Source organism: Oncorhynchus tshawytscha, linkage group LG21 (assembly GCF_018296145.1).
Source record: "Oncorhynchus tshawytscha isolate Ot180627B linkage group LG21, Otsh_v2.0, whole genome shotgun sequence".
In the NCBI taxonomy this organism is placed as follows: Eukaryota; Metazoa; Chordata; class Actinopteri; order Salmoniformes; family Salmonidae; genus Oncorhynchus; species Oncorhynchus tshawytscha.
In genome coordinates, this window is record NC_056449.1 from 19,019,229 (window position 1) to 19,040,719 (window position 21,491).

The 21,491-nt window shown below is 40.6% G+C and overlaps 1 protein-coding gene across 10 annotated transcripts in view; it reads left to right on the forward strand.

Annotated features, from left to right (window-relative positions):
- Positions 1–21,491, forward strand: part of LOC112221064 (prominin-1-A) — a 113,521-nt gene that overhangs the window by 36,998 nt on the left and 55,032 nt on the right. For 6 of the 10 annotated variants that reach the window (XM_024383145.2, XM_024383153.2, XM_024383150.2 and 3 more), the window contains exons 2-4: positions 8,596–8,654; positions 9,249–9,275; positions 16,017–16,222. In XM_024383145.2, the coding sequence (XP_024238913.1) occupies positions 8,596–8,654; positions 9,249–9,275; positions 16,017–16,222 (292 nt within the window). The remainder of the gene's footprint in view (positions 1–8,595; positions 8,655–9,248; positions 9,276–16,016; positions 16,223–21,491) is intronic. The other 4 variants (XM_024383147.2, XM_024383151.2, XM_024383148.2 and 1 more) reach the window with 1 other exon arrangement.

A 21,491-nucleotide genomic window follows, 5' to 3' on the forward strand; every position in this document is an offset into this window, starting at 1 on the left:
TATGTTCTCATGTTCGGAGCAAGGAACTTAAACCAAATTGAACATGTTTTGTTATTTATTTGAGACTAAATTGATTTTACTTATGTATTATATTAAGTTAAAATAAAAGTGTTCATTCAGTATTGTTGTAATTGTCATTATTACAAATATATATAAAAATTGTCCGATTAATCGGTATCGGGTTTTTTTGGTCCTCCAATAATCGGTATCGGTATCGGCGTTGAAAAATCATAATCAGTCGACCTCTAATGCAGACCGTTTATTTTGTTGAAGCACCTTTGGCAGCGATTACAGCCTCAAATCTTTTTTGGTATTAGGCTACAAGCTTGGCACACATGTATTTGGGGAGTTTCTCCCATTCCTCTCTGCAGATCCTCTCAAGCTCTGTCGGGTTGGATGCGGAGCGTCGCTGCACAGCTATTTTCAGGTCTCTCAAGAGATGTTTGATCGGGTTCAAGTCTGGGCTCTGGCTGGGCCACTCAAGGACATTCAGAAACTTCTCCCAAAGCCACTCCTGCATTGTCTTGGCTGTGTGCTTAGGGTCGTTGTCCTGTTGGAACGTGAACCTTCGCCCCAGCCTGAGGTCCTGAGCGCTCTGGAGCAGGTTATCATCATGGATTTCTCAGTACTTTGCACCACTCATCTTTGCCTCGATCCTGACTAGTATCCCAGTCCCTGCCGCTGAAAAACATCTTCACAATATGGTGCTGTCACCACCATGCTTCACTGTAGGGATGGTGCCAGGTTTCCTCCAGACGTGACGCTTGGCATTCAGGCCATAGAGTTCAATCTTGGTTTCATCTGACCAGAGAATCTTGTTTCTTTAGGTGCCTTTTGGAAACTCCAAGCGGGCTGTCATGTGCCTTTTACTGTGGAGTGGCTTCCGCCTGGCCGCTCTACAATAAAGGCCTGATTGGTGGAGTGCTGCCAGGATGGTTGTCCTTCTGGAAGGTTCTCTCATCTCCACAGAGGAACTCTAGAGCTCTTTCAGAGTGACCATTGGGTTCTTGATCACCTCCCTGACCAAGGCCCTTCTCCCCCGATTGCTCAGTTTGGCCGGGCGGCCAGCTCGACGAAGAGTCTTGGTGGTTCCAAACTTCTTCCATTTAAGAATGATGGAGGCCACTGTGTTCTTGGGGACCTTCAATGCTGCAGACATTTTTTGGTACCCTTCCCAGATCTGTGCCTCAACACAATCCTGTCTCGGTGCTCTACGGACAATTCCTTCGACCTCATGGCTTGGTTTTTGCTCTGACATGCACTGTCAACTGTGGGACCTTATATAGACAGTGTGTGCCTTTTCCAAATCATGTCCTATCAATTGAATTTACCCCAGGTGGACTCCAATCAAGTTGTAGAAACATCTCAAGGGTGATCAATGGAAACAGCATGCACCGGTGCCCATTTTCAAGTCTCACAGCAAAGGGTCTGAATACTAATGTATTTGTCATTATTGGGTATTGTGTGTAAATTGCTGAGATTTTTTATTTATTTAATCCATTTTAGAATAATTCTGTAACGTAAGAAAATTTGAATAAAGTCAAGGTTTCTGAATACTTTCCGAAGGCACTGTATGTATCATATCGCTCTCAGAAGAGACCTGCATTGCTGTGTTTTCCCATCACTGATTTAATATATGCCTTCCAATATACCCCTACTGACATTGAGTCCTACCTATCTTATTGTGTAATAGAACCCTAGCCTCCTTGGCTCTTCTTCCTATTAAGTCAGTGAGAGACACAGCTCTCTTGTTTACCACTGGGCCTAAGGGACTGTTTACATCCACTTGAGGAATGGGAATTCAGCCACACTATTCAATCCTGGTCAGCTGGGTTTGGAACATTCTCCTGACCTGTTTCTATTTCCCTAGCATCACTATATCACCCAGACCTGTTTTTATAGCCCTAGCATCACTATATCACCCAGACCTGTTTTTATAGCCCTAGCATCACTATATCACCCAGACCTGTTTCTATAGCCCTAGCATCACTATATCCCCCTGACCTGTTTCTATAGCCCTAGCATCACTATATCCCCCTGACCTGTTTCTATAGCCCTAGCATCACTATATCCCCGTGACCTGTTTCTATAGCCCTAGCATCACTATATCCCCCTGACCTGTTTCTATAGCCCTAGCATCACTATATCCCCCTGACCTGTTTCTATAGCCCTAGCATCACTATATCCCCCTGACCTGTTTCTATAGCCCTAGCATCACTATATCCCCTGACCTGTTTCTATAGCCCTAGTATCACTATGACCTCCTGACCTGTTTCTATAGCCCTAGTATCACTATGTCCTCCTGACCTGTTTCTATAGCCCTAGCATCACTATATCCCCCTGACCTGTTTCTATAGCCCTAGCATCACTATATCCCCCTGACCTGTTTCTATAGCCCTAGCATCACTATATCCCCCTGACCTGTTTCTATAGCCCTAGTATCACTATATCCCCCTGACCTGTTTCTATAGCCCTAGCATCACTATATCCCCCTGACCTGTTTCTATAGCCCTAGTATCACTATGTCCTCCTGACCTGTTTCTATAGCCCTAGTATCACTATGTCCTCCTGACCTGTTTCTATAGCCCTAGTATCACTATATCCCCCTGACCTGTTTCTATAGCCCTAGCATCACTATGTCCTCCTAGCCCCAACACACATTGGATCTCTTCCCCCTCCTGCCAATCCTTTACCCTGATATTATGACATCTGCGTTTCATCTACCTTTCAGTTTTTATAATAGTTGTCACAATAAGTCAGGCACAACTGATGTCGTCATGACTCTATATGATTATGATGAGAACAGATACTGAAACATGAGCAGCATTTTAGGTCAGTTAACTAGCTTGCTGACAAGCCCACAAGAGTATGCTTATACTGTTCACAAGCTACTGCATCCTCATCAGTGTATCTATGCATGCCTATTGTAATGCTTCATGACATTATAGTGTTTAATTAGCGAGTTATCTAACTTTGGAAAACTGACACATATGCTGAACATGTCCTATATTTCAACTATAATTTTCTCTTTGGTTTATTATAAGCATGAATAAAATAAAACCTTATTATGCCTAATCACTGTTTACCGAAGATAAAAACAATGTTGCTTTGGGATATTTAACCAGACATAACAATTCCAGTGTAGATGTAAGCTTTTCAAACAGTTCTGCTACTACAGTATGTTTTGTGAGTTTACATTTTTGTGTTTAGTAACTATAGCTCTTTTTGGGTTCAATGGGAGGTCAAGGCAGACTGTATTACTTCTGCGTGGTCAGTTTGAGGCCGTGTCACTACAACTGTCAACACCAGCTGCAGATTGTGTTACCCATGCCGGGAGCACAGTGTTTCAAAACCCAGAGGCGCAACAACACGAGACTTCCGGGAAGGCTTGCGAAGCAGACCGAGGACACCAGGCTGGGTTTTGAGAAGTCAATGAGAGAAGTGAAAAATGTATTCCTTAGTTGTTAATTTTCACAAAATCAAATGGCACAACCTAGATTCTAGCCAATATCTTTAGTAATTGAACCTGTTATTTCTCCAACCTCGTGAAAGTGACAATCTGACACGTTTACATTTTTGTCAATAACTACGTTATAGTGAAGGTGTGCATTTGATTTGATGGCATGCACATACGCAGTTCACGAGAGACGGCCTTCAGACCCGATGACGTGTATCTGCGCTTGAGTTTAGCTAGACAACGTCTCCATGACATCATCCTCAAGCGTGATCGGTATTTCTATTGGAGAAGCAGTTTCTGCCTATCTTCATACTGTACTGCGGCCCGTGGGCCAAATCTGTCCCGCCAACAATATTATGTGGCCCCCCAAATGAATTATGAATATTTTTTTCATTTAAAAAAATAACATAATAATGAAAAATTATCAGACCCGAGATGCAAAAACTCCCAAATGCAATGTCCCAAGAAGGAAGTTACACTACCTACATAATGCAAAAGTTACATTTTAATGAACTTCATTCATGAGAGAGAATTCAGGACACAGTCAACTAATAAAGCCTGCGCTGAAACGTAAAGCTGCAACCACAGCGCAATCAATAGGAGTTGAACCTGCACAAGTCGAGTAATTCATTTCATCAATAATCTTCATTTTAATTTGACTTTACAAATAACAAGAGAGCTTAAATGGAGTTTATTTCTTCTGAGCCTAGGCATATATAAAATAACAACTGGCTGGGTTAGGCTATAAGGCTAAACAGCATCTTTCACAATCAAAAAATATATGGCCTAATAGAAGTGGGATTTTTATTTATTTATTAGGCCTACTTACAATTGCAACTGGCCAAAAATGTAGAAACCTACATAAAACAATACATTTAAAGAAAAAAAATGTGATCTCTGTGTCTGAATGTCTGTATCGGAATAGAATGCTCCTGTAACGACAGAACAAACTGTCAGCTTGAGACCTAAATATCCCTGGATAAGCACTCACAATAATGTTAGTATTTACTAAATACAGTCATATAGGACACTACGTTGCTTACTCAATGAGAAAAGTTGCATCCCCCTCGGACACGATCTTGTGGATGTCGGTGAGAGAGTTGTGATTTTGATGCGCAGGCAATCCTCCATTGGTTTATGTGAAAGCCGGTTACTGTCGTGAGTCTATATTGCGTTCTTGGAGGAAATGAGGACTCACAGGTGTAAGTCAATCCTAACATTGTTAGCACATAAAATGCACGTTTCTTTATTGGCTGTATTCCTCTGAGCATGCCACCCAAAATACAAACAAGGACTCGGCACTCCTGTGCGCATCCCTGATTTGTCTCGATGTCTCAAATTCAGTCAGCTTAGTTTGAATTGCGGCCTCACCCAGCGATGGTATCGTTTTCTTAGCAAAGAAGGAGAATTATCCACCTGGGCAGCCTGTGAGAGGATCACGTACAAACACAATGATATCCTTGGGCATTCTGTAGTCTTCAAATCTGTTGGAGAAGTTGTCCCTCAGCTGCTTGATGAAATCTCCCATGCTGTGGCCTGTCGTTTGTTCAGTGTGCTGAAGTGCAGAAGCCTTCCAGATGTCAAGTCCAAATCGAACAACTCAAGCTTCCTAGGAAAGGCCTTACATTTTTCCACCATGTCCACGACCGTTTTCCATCTTCCTTGTAACTGGAAATTGAACCCATTTAAGTGACAGAATATGTCAGCCAAAAAAGCTGTGTGTAGCTTGCAGTTAACAAAAATATTTCTGCGTCTGGAATCTGGGGTGGGAAGGCCACTTTGAAAGTTCCATGCTTAGATTCATAATGACGTCTGAGATTTAATTATTTGCAAACAGCGACATTTTCAATGCAAATAAGACATATTGGCTTGGCATTGGAAAAAGATGGTAAGATGAACGCATATCTCTCTGTACATTCTTCCCTGAAACTTTGATTTTCATTATCCAATTTTTTTTAAAATACTTTTTGAGAGCGACATTTTCTCTTGCTATCAAGCTAATTGTGTTGAATGAATGTTGATGTAAGAAAAAGTAGTGTAGCCTACTGTAGGCTACGTAAACCTGTTTTTCCCCACCAATCAATGCTCAAAGAAATAGGCAAAAATAATATGGTGACAAGGTGATTTTAAGTGTAATCAGATTGAAATGATTATGTTATTGTCACTGAATTTGTTATGTACTAATCAGATTTGTTAAAAATGTTGTTAAATTTGTAGTGTAGGAAAATGTATTGTGCTAATACTATATAGTAATTATGCCCTGGCCCACCAACTATTAGCTCAGAAAACATTTGGCAGGAGGCAAAACATAGTTGACAAACCCTGCTGTACTGTCTTTGCCATGAGGCTTTCAAGCTTCAAGGTGAAGTCTCCTGCACCCACCCGCCATCTTTGACTGACCTAAAAACACCTATTGTTTTTGGTTCATACACAAGCGTTTGCATCCTAAAATAAAACTCCAAGTCAGTATACAGAGCAGACCAGTACAATGTTGTTAGGTCAAAATGAAGACGAGAGACTCTCAGACATGGCCCTTCAATAACTGACGATTTTCCATTGCACAAGGTGGAACAGGAAATACATGAGGAACTATTACTTTGTTGATGGTCATGTGTGTCTCATACGCTTTTCAACACCGTCAGTGAGGTAAAGGTGGCAGGCCAGTTCCTCTCCATTAGTGTTAAAGAGTCCCCTCAATCTAATACCATTAGCAAGTCAGCTAGCAGCACAGCAGCTGACATGGGTTTATACATGTTACTTGGAATTAATTGGGTGAACATTATAATAGTAATATTTGTCACTTTGTCACCTTTTTTAATTGCATGCCTCCTCTTCTTCCCACAGCATTAGGTTCAGTGAAACACAGAGATAATAGTAACACTTGACTCCGATTTTCAGTCAAACCATATCTAGGTAGCTAACTAGCCAAGTAGAAACCCATGTGTCAGATAATGGCAGTGATAATTTGTACTGACAGGCGCTAGGGCTAACTGTTATAACAGATTATAACAGTTTGTGTCAAATCAGGTGCGTTATTGCATTGTCTATAGAGTTCACTTGAAATGTTTCAAGGATTTCTTTTGAAACCTTCCCATGGAATTATATTATGAATGCTAACCCAGAGCCTACTGTGGGTTTATGGCTGTTTGCCATGTTCCGGAGGAGGATACAGGGCACTTTTGTATGTCTTGTATGTCTTTCATTTCCTAATACTTGCTCCCACAGTTAATTTCTTCAAACCAAGCTGCTTACCTATTGCAGATTCAGTCTTCCCAGCCTGGTGCAGGTCTACAATTTTGTTTCTGGTGTCCTTTGACAGCTCTTTGGTCCTGGCCATAGTGGAGTTTGGAGTGTGACTGTTTGAGGTTGTGGACAGGTGTCTTTTATACTGATAACAAGTTCAAACAGGTGCCATTCATACAGGTAACGAGTGGAGGACAGAGGAGCCTCTTAAAGAAGAAGTTACAGATCTGTGAGAGCCAGAAATCTTGCTTGTTTGTAGGTGACCAAATACTTATTTTCCACCATAATTTGCAAATAAATTCATTAAAAATCTTACAGTGTGATCTTCTGGATTTTTTTTCCTCATTTTGTCTGTCCTAGTTGAAGTGTACCTATGATGAAAATTACAGGCCTCTCATCTTTTTAAGTCGGAGAACTTGCACAATTGGTGGCTGACTGAATACTTGTTTGTCCCACTGTAGGTCTGATATCTAATTGGAGGTTAACTTTACAGTAGTAGTATTGGTCAACAACTCAGATTTTGAATCCAAACAACTGAGATGTTTAGATAAAATTCATTGTTCTTTCTCTTATGTTCCTGACCAGGCAATGTCAGAGGAAGGCCCTAAAAATTGTCAAAAACCCCAGCCACCCCAGTCATAGACTGTTCTCTCTACTACCGCATGGCAAGCGGTACCGGTGTGCCAAGTCTAAGACAAAACGGCTTCTCAACAGTTTTTACCCCCAAGCCATAAGACTCCTGAACATCTAACCAAATGGTTACCCGGACTATTTGCATTTTGTGCCTTCCCCAACCCCTATTTTACGCTGCTGCTACTCTCTGTTTATCTTATATGCATAGTCACTTTAACGATACCTACATGTACATACTACCTCAATAAGCCTGACTAACAGGTGTCTGTATATAGCCTTGCTACTCTTTTTTCAAATGTCTTTTTACTGTTGTTTTATTTCTTTACTTACCTACACGCACACACGCATACCTTTTTTTCCGCACCATTGGTTAGAGCCTGTAAGTAAGCATTTCACTGTAAGGTCTACTACACCTGTTGTATTCGGCGCACGTGACAAAACACTTGGATTTGATTTGATTTGATTTGCTGTGGTGAGATACCTACCCTGTTTCTCTCCTTCTCCCATGAGCTATGGGCCATGGCACAAGCCATGGTTTCTTTCTCTCTCTCTTTGTCTCTGACCATGCTTAGAATAATGCCTTGCAATGCTTGTTAATGCTTTGTAACTTAAGCTTCATGCCTTGTATGTGAATCCCTTCATTTTACAAAGTAATTAAATACACTTGTATTTAGAATTCCATTCCCAGACATTTCTTCATTGCCTATTACTGTAACTCAACCATAGTCCAATCTATCTTCATGGAGTCAGATAACCATTTGAGTAGGCTAATGGCTTAGTCTTATTACGAGTTGCATGTGATGTGTATACAGTATATAGTATACTGTATATACACATATCAAATATTACTGCCCACTAAATGTCTAGAGTTCTACATTTCTACTATACGGTATCATCCACCACTACTGGAGATGCAATAGCCGGTTTCTAGATCAGTGGGTAGCTTTTCTGGACACACACAATTAAAAAGAACACTATCATGTATCTCTGGCTGAACCCCCGTGGATATGATATACTGTAAATAACAAATTATTAGCCTTCATATTGTGTAGCTGGTTCTCTGTGTACTATAGCATCACAGCACTGTAAGTCATTTACTACTGTACAGTTTAGAGCTGAAAGGTGGTCCTCAGGGGGTGGTGTTGTTAATGTTTCTGTACTGTACTTCTGGGGGAACATGATGTTGCGTAACAAACTGTGACAGCCGCTGAACTGCGACAAGTGGACCTCACACTGTGTCTGTTTCCTCCATGTCGTTTCAGATCTCGTCGTCAAAGTCGCCAAGGATAAATTTGGAGCCATTCAGTCGGAGTATCAGAAGGTGAGTCTGTTTGTGTACACACTTTATGTTTATCTGTGCTTGTTCATAGATTTTTATGATTTGACTTTCTCACTAGTGTCACGCAGTTATTTATGATACGGAAATGACTCATATTTGAGATGTTGTGCACTTCCCTATCTATTCTAAAGCAATGTGTTAATTGCTTTTGTAATCCAAGGCGAGACCTTCTTATGTGTAGGTACGCTGGAAGAACAGTTATTGCCTCTGGCAATGTGTACGACAGCAAACAGAGGGAGAAATCAGTCTAATTTTTTCTTTGAAGATCTAGGCTTCTCCTGAATCTTCAGAAGAAAAGTGTTTGAATGTTTCCAGATAGCATTTATTTATTCCAGACAGCATTTATTTAACTGTTTTGAAGCCTCCAGTCAATTGCAGGTCAAAACATTAAAACGACATCAAAGATGGAATGTACTATACATTAGAGCCTATAGATGCTCTTTGTCTGTATGTGCAACTGTCTGAATATGCATGTGAATTTTAAGTTTGATTTTCTGCTTCATCCACATTATTTCTTTGACTCTGCGTTGCCTTTGTCTTCTGCATGCCTTCTTCATCTGACTGGGCAATCCTCAGCCAGAGAACATTGTGCTGACACTCCAGGTAAAGTTTGCACACTACCTAGCCTCCTATACCTTCATCCACCTGTATGGTCCCAGTCCTTCCCCAACTACCCCTCACCCATCTAGCATATCTTTAGCTCACTCTGCCATCACATTTATTGAAGTGACCCAGTGGGCAAAACACGTTGCAATGAGATCAGATGTTGCAATGACAACGTGAGATTGTACACTCATGGCAAAAGGACATTTTGTGTACATGTCTTTTTAGCAACTATAAAAAAAATACCTCTTTATCTGCTTCTAATATGGTTATCTGACATCTCTTCAACCAGAAAACCAGACTTCATAACTTGACTGTCTATTCCCATGACAAATGTTGTCCGCTGGGGTGAGGGTCCTAGAAACTACTTAAGATAAATGGTCATAATGGGAATTTGATTCAAAGTTCTATGACAGTCAGGATATAACCAATGGGTTTATATGGGCTTTTACTGTAATGTATTAAATTATCCAGAGGAGGCTGGTGGGGGGTGCTATAGGAGGACGGTCTCAATGTAATGGCGGGAATGGAATACATTTTCATTGATTCCATGTGTTTGATGTGTTTGGTACCATTCCACTGATTCCATTCCAGCCTTTTCAATGAGCCGGTCCTCTTATAGCTCCTTGCACCAGCCTCCTCTGATGTGATCATACTAGTCATACAATGATAGGCACAGTTCGTATCTGTGTATGAGCAATTTCTTAAAGGGTCAAATGTGTTTAGGACCAGGGATTTCCATGGCAACCATTCAGTCAGGCTGAGTCCTCTGCAGTGTGATTTTCCTCTTCTCTCCCAGCCAGCCAGTCAAACCATTGCCATGCTGAGCCTCACTTGAGCCCTAGCTGTGCTGCTGAGGCCAGAACTCCAGTTAAATCCCAAGACACTGATATATTCAGTACAGTCATAGTCCATAAAGAATCTCATATATCACATTCCCATATGACTGGAGAGATTGTGTCATACTGATTTTCATACAGTGCATTCGGAAAGTAGTCAGACCCCTTCCCCTTTTCCACATTTTGTTACTTTACAGCCTTATTCTAAAATTGATTAAATTATTACTAACCCATAATGACAAAGCAAAAATATATTTTTTATGTATTAAAAATAAAATGTATTAAAAATAAAAAACAGAAATACCTTATTTACATACGTATTCAGACCCTTTGCTATGAGACTCTTAAACTTGATTGGAGTGCACCTGTGGCAAATTAAATTGATTGGACATGATTAGGAAAGGCACACACCTGTCTATATAAGGTCCCACAGTTGACAGTGCATGTTAGAGCAAAAACCAAGCCATGAAGTCGAAGGAATTGTTGGTAGATCTCCGAGAAAGGATTGTGTCGAGGCACAGATCTGGGGAAGGGTACCAAAACATTTCTGCAGCGTTGAAGGTCCCCAAAACCACAGTGGCTTCTGGAAGAGGTTTGGAACCACCAAGACTCTTCCTAGAGCTGGCCGCCTGGCCAAACTGAGCAATCGTGGGAGAAGAGCCTTGGTCAGGGAGTTGACCAAGAACCCGATGGTCACTCTGACAGAGCTCCAGAGTTCCTCTGTGGAGATGGGAGAACCTTCCAGAAGGTGGCCTTATGGAAGCCACTCCTCAGTAAAAGGTACCTAATAGCCCGCTTGGAGTTTTCCTGAAGGCACGTGAAGTACTCTTAGCCCATGAGAAACAAGATTCTCTGGTCATATGAAACCAAGATTGAACTATTTGGCCTGAATGGAAAACGTCACGTCTGGAGGAAACCTGGCAGTATCCCTATGGTGAAGCATGGTGGTGGCAGCATTATGCTGTGGAGGTATTTTTCAGCGGCAGGGACTGGGAGACTAGTCAGGCTTGAGGGAAAGATGAACAGAGCAAAGTACAGAGAGATCCTTGATGAAAACCGGCTCCAGAGCACTCAGGACCTCAGACTGGGGCGAAGGTTCACCTTCCAACAGGACAACGACCCTAAGCACACAGCCAAGACAATGCAGGACTGGCTTTGGGAGAAGTCTCTGAATGTCCTTGAGTGGCCCAGCCAGAGCCCAGACTTGAACTCAATCAAACATCTCTGGAGAGACCTGAAAATAGCTGTTTAGCGATGCTCCCCATCCAACCTGACAGGGCTTGAGAGGATCTGCAGAGAAGAATGGGAGAAACTCCCTAAATACAAGTGTGCAAACTTGTAGCGTCATACCCAAGAAGACTTGAGGCTATAATCGCTGCCAAAGGTGCTTCAACAAAGTCCTGAGTAAAGGGTCTGAATACTTATGTAACTGTGATATTAAAGTGTTTTATTTGTAAACTGTTTTTGCTTTGTCATTATGGGCTATTGTGTGTTGATTGATGAGGGGGGGGCTGAAGGTTTTTAGGCAAAATAACCCATTCAAAACGGAAAGGTCCTTGAACGTGGGAATATGCCAGGCCTATTGGGCCAAAATTAAGGATGGCCTATTGTATAGATAATAAAACAAACATGAACAAAATGTTTAAGAAATCTTATTTTTTTGCATAAATACTTTGCTACAATGGCACACTTAGTTTTCTACCCACCTCGTTCCTTACTTTTAGCATGTGCACGTAGTAAGTACACAATCATGCTTTTGGGATAAGTGTTTTTTCAGATTTCACAATGATTCTTTAGATGTGGACACTACTTCAACACACTCCCACTCTTGCTCTTGGTCCTTATCTTTGGAAGGATGTTTCAACTATGTAAAGGGATTATATGCCTGGTGGTAAGGATTGGACAGAGATGATAGTTTGCTGCTACCAATACCATCCCATCATACAACCTCTCGCAATCTGACAGTTATTCTGGAGAGAAAGGTCACTTTTTCTCTCCTTGTTATGCACTGAGAGAATGGCTGTATGTGTGTTTTCACTCCTAATTGGACAAATGCCAGTAGAAAGTGAGTAGCGCACGGCCCACCTGGAATCTTAACCTCGAGAATTAATCCGATCACGTAGCATTGAGGTACACAAAGTGCCCTTGCAAGTTGCCAACCAGTTCAAACAGCTTTTGATGGAAAAATCTATTTAACAGCAATTGTGGTGGATGTGCAGAACTCTTAACAAAGACAAACAGAACCGTGTAAAGGCAAAAGAAAAGGCCAAACCATCAAAGAGCTGGTCAGACATGGATGGATGCTTTGTTCATTATAGTAAAAGTCACACATTCCCTCCGGCTCTGAGATTTACCACCTCTGATAATGTGGAGAGAATGATGCCAGGGCGAGGGGGCTTTAGCTAAGACAGGATTTCTCTTTATCCATAGCCTCCAGGAACTACCTGACTGACACCCAGTGAGCCTTACTCAGCCAAAGAGTGGCTTTAGAAGTTGGATTAACTGAGCAGCCAGAGATTTAGAAACTTTGCCCAAAGTTTTCAAAACGAGCAGAAGAGAAAAGGAGAAGAGGTGGAAAAAAAGTTCAGTTCAGAATAGATTTGAGTCCGAGGTTTTTTACATTTTTGATTGAACTTTTATTTAACCAGGGAGGGCTCTTTGAGATTTGAAATCTCTTTTTCAAGAGGGTCCTGGAGAGTGCTAAATGGCAAGGCAGCAGATCTCCAGTGCAGGAGGGTCGCTGGGTTATGAAGATGAAGATTACTGTGAATCAGTAAGGGCAGCCATGAGAGGAGTCATTCAGACGTTTTGATAGCTGCCCCTTTCAGCCTTTTCATATTATGAAGCAGCATAATGTCATTGTGACAAGTTACATACAGAGCGGGAATTACTGATTCCTATAAAATGTCTACATTTTTAACACCCTCGCTTAGTTCAGTCGAGATAGGATGAGATAAGCGGGACAGGGACCTTATATAATAGGGGGAGGTGGGAGACAGTGTTCATGATAACTGACATGATAACTTGAGTGCTCTAAAGTTTGGTCCATTGAGTGCTCTAACGTTAGGTCCATTGAGTTTTCTAAAGTTTTGTCCATTGGGTGCTCTCAAGTTTGGTCCATTGAGTGCTCTAACGTTAGGCCCCATTGAGTGCTCTAACGTTAGGCCCCATTGAGTGCTCTCAAGTTTGGTCCATTGAATGCTCCAACGTAGGTCCATTGAGTGCTCTAAAGTTTGGTCCATTGAGCACTCTAAAGTTCAGCCTATTGAGTGCTCTAAAGTTTGGCCCATCTACTTAATCCTCTATGGTCATGACCTCTACTCCATCTCACCTAGCTACCCCCACTGTAGCTTACACTGTTAGAAAAAAAGGGGCTATCTGGAACCTAAAACAGTTATTTGGCTGTCCCCATAGGAGAACCCTTTGAATAACTATTTCTGGTTTCATGTAGAACCGTTTCTGCAGAGGGTTCTACATGGAACCCAAAAGGGTTCTACCTGAAACCAAATAGGGTTCTACCTGGGAACCAAAAAGGGTTCTCCTATGGGGACAGCCGAAGAACCCTTTTGTAAATGGTAAAGTACATTTTTTTGTCTGTAATGTATTTTTCGTTATGTGTCGGACCACAGTAAGACTGGCTGTCGCTAATGGGGATCCTAATAAATCAAATCAAACCAAAACCCTTTTTTCTAAGAGTATAGCTAACTGAAGTAGCATTGCTATTTCTGAAGCAACACTAAAGGACTAAATCTTTCTTTGCCCTTCACTAGAATTAGTCTCATTCGTTAAACTAATTGCACCTATTGAATTAAACATTTGTCTTATTTTTTGTTGTTGTTGATTGCATGCATGTCCTTTGTGTTGATGTTCCCACATTTAAAGCAATTGTTGATGCAAAATGTCATGCAATGTATGTTTCTATTGATTTGACATTGTTAATGGCAGGGATCATAAACTATATACACTACCGTTCAAAAGTTTGGGGTCACTTAGAAATGTCCTTGTTTTTGAAAGAAAATCAATTGTTTTGTCCATTTAAAATAACATCAAATTGATCAGAAATACAGTGTAGACATAGTTAATGTTGTAAATTACTATTGTAGCTGGAAACGGCAGATTTTTTTATGGAATATCTAAATAAGCGTACAGAGGCCCATTATCAGCAACCACCTGTGTTCCAATGGCACGTTTTGTTAGCTAATCAAAGTTTATAATTTTAAAAGGCTAATTGATCATTAGAAAACCCTTTTGCAATTATGTTAGCACAGCTGAAAAACTGTTGTTCTGTTTAAAGAAGCAATAAAACTGGCCTTCATTAGACTAGTTGAGTATCTGAGCATCTGCATTTGTGGGTTCAATTACAGGCTCAAAATGGCCAGAAACAAAAGATATTTCTTCTGAAACTTGTCAGTCTATTCTTGTTCTGCAAAATGAAGGCTATTCCATGTGAGATATTGCCAAGAAACTGAAGATCTCGTACAACGCTGTGTACTACTCCCTTCACAGAACAGCGCAAACGGGCTCTAACCTGAATAGAAAGAGGAGTGGGAGGCCCCGGTGCACAACTGCAAGAGGACAAGTACATTAGAGTGTCTAGTTTGAGAGCAGACGCCTCACAAGTCCTCAACTGGCAGCTTCATTAAATAGTACCCGCAAAACACCAGTCTCAACGTCAACAGTGAAGAGGCGACTCTAGGCAGAGTTCCTCTGTCCAGTGTCTGTGTTCTTTTCTTTTTTGGGCCAGTCTGAGATATGTTTTTTTCTTTGCTGCTCTGCCTAAAAGGCCAGCATCCCGGAGTCGCCTCTTCACTGTTGACATTGGGACTGGTGTTTTGCGGGTACTTTTAAAAACGATTCACTTGGATTAGCTAACACAACGTGAACGTGCCATTGGAACACAGGAGTGATGGTTGCTGATAATGGGCCCCTGTACGCCTATGTAGATATTCCATAAAAAATCACCCGTTTCCAGCTACAATAGTCATTTACAGCATTAACAATGTCTACACTGTATTTCTGATCAATTTTATTTTATTTTAATGGACCAAAAAAAAGTGCTTTTCTTTCAAAAACAAGGAAATTGTGACAAGGAAAAAGTGACCCAAACTTTTGAACGGTAGTATAGATTCAACCAATTTTTTTCTGGGGCTGAATGTCGGGGGGCCAGAACATAATTACAAATCATTTGTATACTGCAAATTGACCACAAGATTCCAAAACAGATATAATATTTGACTAAAACATAATCATTTGCTTTCATTTGTATACACGTGTCTCTGTAATGCTTGAGAATACTTGGGATGAGATTTTAAAAATTTAAATAATTTGGAACTGATTTCCAGGTGTTTTTACTTTTATGTCCAACAATGAAAATGTATTTGTTTTTATTTTATTTTGCTCAGAAAACTTGCGGGTGAAATAAAACCACCCGTCGGCCGTTGGTTGGGAAACCCTGTTTTATGGTGTTATTCCTGTTATCGTTTGCATTTTTGCTGCATAGTATGCAAATAGTATCAAAATTCAGAAATTATGTCAAACGGTATCACTGTGCCATGCCTAGGCTTAAAGTGTCACACATTTGGCATTGATTTTGAGGATAATATCTCCACAGCCATCAATGCCAGGTCGCAGTTGTAAATGAGAACTTGTTCTCAACTGGCCTACCTGGTTAAATAAAGGTGGGGGGAAAAATTGCCAAATTGCAAAAGCTATCAAACATGGCCATGAAGTAGCCTACTATGTACTGTATGAAATTACATTTAAGGAAAGTGTCAATGCCAACTGTGGGCTCTCATCATCATTCTGGAATCGTCTACTCCTCCCTCTCTACTTCTCCCGCTCTCCTCACTCCCTCTCTCTTCTTCACCGTCTCCCTCCTCCCATCTACTCCTCTTCTCTCCAGGCCATCTACTATGAGACAGGCTTCATGGTGTGTGCCGTGCTCGGCCTGCTCTTCATTGTCCTACTGCCCCTGGTTGGCCTCTTCTTCTGCCTGTGCCGCTGCTGCGAAAACTGTGGCGGCGAGATGCACCAGCGCCAGCGGAAGAACGCTGACTGCCAGCGGGGCCTGCTCACCACACTGCTCTTCGCCACCTCGCTCATCATCACGTGAGTCCACATCCATTAATATCTTACTTTCATGTATCACCTAGTACGTTTACATGCACACTAATAATTCGATATTAAACTGATAATGTAAGTAGGCCGGGTATTGCAATAGTCACGAAAACACCTAACTCTGCTTATTTTAATCAGCGTAAGGTCATAATCGAAGTAAGCATACGCCGTTTAAAACACCTGGTTTTTTGACCAATCTTTCTACATGTAAACAGCTCAATCAGAGTTTCAGCTGTGTATTTGATCTGCATCTACCCTCACCAGCAGCACAAGCCTCCATCTTTAGCGCGAGTGAAAAAAAGTTTGGAAAGTATGTATCTTAGAAATAGTTTTCACATACAAATTGTATATGTCCGAACTCAGAATCAAATAGGCTTCCCAAAAATAACATGTGGTAAAGATTTTGATTTGCGATTTTCTGCGTGTATCTGTGTCCAATCATCAGGTAGCCTGGTTTCAGATGTGTCCATGTAAACAAGTTTATTAGGGAAATTGTTATTTTTGCAAAGCATGTAAACATTTAATTCGAGCTATTATATTAATCTGACTTCACAATAATCCTTTTAATGTTTGTGTGTAACCATACTCAGTGGTGGAAGTCAACTAAATCTGCAGGAAGGGTTCACTTAGTTCTGGTCCCCTTCTGCCTAAAAGCATTGGACCTAAATGGTTTTCAATTGAAAATGTTGTTCAAACAGGCCTTGGATGTCATTTTAGGGTGTCTTTGTGCTCCGTCCGGATTATAATCTAGGGAAAACACTGGGTAAATATGAAGGCTACACTAGAAGATTTGAGCCCGCCGTGGCTACCTCAGTCTTCCTACTATAAATGTAACACAATACAACCACACATTAATCGCAGTTTATATCAAGAGAGCCCCCTGGAAATCTTCTTCAAAAGGCCAACTACTACGTTTTTTATGATCATTTATAAAAAATGTGGAATGGACATTTTACATAGACACAGTGCCTTCAGAAAGTATTCACACCCCTGTACTTTTTCCACAGTTTGTTGTGTTACAGTCTGAATTTAAAATGTATTAAATTGAGATTTTGTGTCACCGGCCTACACACAATACCCCATAATTTTGAAGTGGAATTCTGAATTTAGACATTTTTATAAATTAATTAAAAATGAAAGACTGTAATGTCTTGAGTCAATAAGTAACACCTTTGTTATTGGAAAGTCTAAATAAGTTCAGGATAAAAAATGTGCTTAAACAAGTCATAGAAAGTTGAATGGACTCACTCTGTGTGCAATAATAGTGCTTAATATCCCTTTGACCATGGTGAAGTTATTAATTACACTTTGCATGAGAAGGAAGCCAGTACAGAAAAAAATATATTACAAAACATGCATCCGGTTTGCCAAAAGGCACTGAAGTAAAACTTTATGTCCTGAATACATGTGAAAAATGTACCACTCTTCACATTTTCAAGCATGGTGGTGGCTGCATCATGTTATGGGTATGCTTGTCATCGGCAAGGACTAGGTAGTTTTTTAGGATATAGAACTAAGCACAGGCAAAATCCTAGAGGAAAATCTGGTTTAGTCTGCTTTCCAAAAGACACAGGGAGACAAATTCACCTTTCAGTAGGACAATAACCTAAAACACAAGGCTGCACTGGCATTGCTTACCAAGACAACATTGAATGTTCCTGAGTGGACTAGTTACAATTTTGACTTAAATCGTCTTGAAAAGCTATGGCAAGACTTGAAATTGGCTGTCCAACAATGATCATCAACCAACTTAACAGAGCATGAAGAAATGTAAAAATAATAATGTGCAAATATTGTACAATCCAGGTCCCAGATTCACAAAACACCTCTTACGCAAAAACGTAACAAGCTTCTTAAGAAAAAAAAGAAGTTCATAAGATAGTTCGTAAGTGAAATTCCTCAACAATATCTTAAGATATAATGATTTTCTTACGAACTTCTCAAATATCTTCTTACAAATCTTCTTAAGAGGTTTGTTGCTAGGCAACCGTTTAACTAGCAATGGCAATCGTGTTAGCATATTTCAATGTTCTAAAACATGTTCTTGGATTTAAAATAAACTTACTGAAACTTTCAGATGAAGTTTGTGAGTGAATTAAACATGGTCAATTTCTTTCATTAACTTTTTCTCTCACTGCCCTGAGTTTAAGACAATAGTTTATCTATCTTGGAATTAAGAATTATTTTCAAGAATGTAATTTCATCTTAACTTTTTGCTTAAGGAGAAACTTAAGAAATTACACAAAAAAATGTTCAATAACCTTTTTGAGTAATAGCAACTTTGCTTAACTTTCTTCTTAAGTCTATAGTTAAGGGGAAAATGGTAGTTAAGAATACATTTATTCTTAAGGTTTTGTGAGTCTGGGCCCAGGTGTGCAAAGCTCTTAAATACTTACCCTGAAAGACTCACAGCTGTAATAGCTGCCAAAGTTGATTCTAAATGTGTTGACTCAAGGGTGTGGATATATTTCTGTATTTAATTTTCAATACATTTGGAAAAAATTAAAAAAACATGTTTTCACTTATGGGGTATTGTGTGTAGTTGGGTGAGATATATTTCATACATTTTTAATTCAGGCTGTAACACAACAAAATGGGGAATAAGTCAAGGGGTATTAATACTTTACATAATATGCGTTTTTATAGTGTCTCTATAAAAAAACAAATGGTCAAATGTACTTACAGCACATTATTGGCTAGGCAGTAGAAATAGCCATATACAGACACAATATAGACCGTATCTGTGCCTTTGGCTCTACGGTGGAGGAGAGAGGATTCACCAAGCTTCTGTTCTTTGTTTGATGTTCCTGTCTTTACGGCTTTATTGGAGAGAGAGTGCTGCATTATTACAAATTCCAGAGGGGAATCCTAGCTCCATGGAGACAAGTGTCTGAGAGAGAGAAACAACCCAGAGCTCTTATTAAATCTCCCCGGCCACCAGGCGAAGACGCCACAACGATTCTAATGAACTAATTACACTGGGCACAGGAGTGAGGAGACCACCTCTCGAGCTGAGGGACAGGGAGTGTGTTACCCAGAGGGCACATGCACGCGTACAGCACATACACATAGTACTCACACACACACAGGGTATTACCAAAAGAGCGCAATCGCTGACAGCTATGGTGCGAGGATGAGATGTTTTACAGTGAGGACAGGTTGTGGTATCCCAGAAACATTGTAATTTGAATATTTAAGGCTTGCAGGCACATTATTAGAGAGGAAGAGAGAGGCTGAGACATAAAATTGACATGGGTGGTGTATTATACTATTTCTGTTTGATTGAATGTGAAAGTGTATTTTTAAGGTGTAGGCCTATAAAGCTTTCTGGTATGGATTATCGGTTGGTATGCCAAAGATGTCTTCGAAACTTAGGTGTAGCATCACATTGTGGTTTGTAAGGTACACTCTATATACAAACCTATGTGGACACCCCTTCAAATGAGTATATAAGGGACATTTCAGCCTCACCCATTGCTGACAGGTGTATAAAATCGAGCACACAGTCATGCAATCTCCATAGACAAACATTGGCAGTAGAATGGCCTTACTGAAGAGCTCAGTGACTTTCAACATGGCACCGTCATAGGATGCGACCTTTCCGACAAGTTAGTTTGTAAAATGTCTGCCCTGATAGAGCTGCCCCAGTCAACTGTAAGTGCTGTTATTGTGGAAACGTCTAGGAGCAACAACGGCTCAGCCGCGAATTGGTAGGCCACAGAAGCTCACGGAACGGGACCGCCGAGTGTAGCGCGTAAAAAATCGTCTGTCCTCGGCAATACTCACTACCGAGTTCCAAACTGCCTCTGGAAGCAACGTCAGCTACTGTTATTTTATTGTTGCTCCTTTATTTTAATTTAATTTTATTTATTTATTTAATTAAAATATATATATATACTTCTGTTTATTTTAGTAAATACTTTCTTAACACTTTTTTCTTAAAACTGCATTCTTGGTTAAGGACTGTTGTATTCGGCGCATGTGACAAATAAAATTTGATTTGATTTCAACTGTTCGTCGGGAGCTTCATGAAATGGGTTTCCACGGCCGAGCAGCCGCATACAAGCCTAAAATCACCATGTGCAATGCCAAGTGTCGGCTGGAGTGGTGTAAACCTCGCCGCCATTGGACTCTGGAGAAGTAGAAACACGTTTTCTGGAGTGATGAGTCACGCTTCACCATCTGGCAGTCCGATGGACGAATCTCGGATACCAGGAGAACGGATGCATAGTGCGAACTAAACTTTGGTAGAGGAAGACTAATGGTCTGAGGCTGTTTTTCATGGTTTGGGCTAGGCCCCTTAGTTCCAGTGAAGGGAAATCTTACAGCATACAATAACATTCTAGACGATTCTGTGCTTCCAACTTTGTGGAAAAAGTTTGGGGAAGGCCCTTTCCTGTTTCAGCATGACAAATGACAATGCCCCCGTGAACAAAGCGAGGTCCATACAGAAATGGTTTGTCGAGATTAGTGTGGAAGAACTTCCATCAAACACCTTTGGGATGAATTGGAACGCCGACTGCGAGCCAGTCCTAATCACCCAACATCAGTGCCTGACCTCACTAATAATATTTTTGCTGAATAGAACCAAGTCCCTGCAGCAATGTTCCAACATCTAGTGGAAGGCCTTCCCAGATGAGTGGAGGCTGTTATATTAGTAAAGGTGGGACCAACTCCATTTCAATACCCATGATTTTTGGTCATGTAGTGTATGTTTTTGGTACAATATTCCTATTTGCCTTTAGTTGTGTCACTATTATGAGGTTCGACTGGTTTAGATATAAAAGATTTGAATGGACAGTGAGCTCAATGTCTCGTCTAAAGCCACACATCTGACCAGACAGACAGGTGCACTGACTGCATTCGAGGGAAAATTGCTAGAGGATGAAGAGGATAAGAAAGCTTGTTCTCTGTGTATTGTCCTCTGTGTATTATCCTCTCTGTACTGTCCTCTGTGTATTATCATCTATGTATTATCATCTGTGTATTGTCCTCTGTGTACTGTCCTATTCATTCCATATTTATCTCAGGCTTGAAATAGAGCAGCACTGTCAAGCCTTCACCATACATTCTTAATAACTTTGTAAATGTTTGAATTATGTCGTTTCCAATATCAGTTCCAGCCTCCACAACTTTCAAATGAGTTCTGTTATGTCGTTGGAAGTCATGCCACATGACAGTTCATAGGCTACTGTGTAGAACACAACAGCAAGCCTTTTGCCTTACATTTTAAATTAATCTATTGTTCAGAAAGCAACAG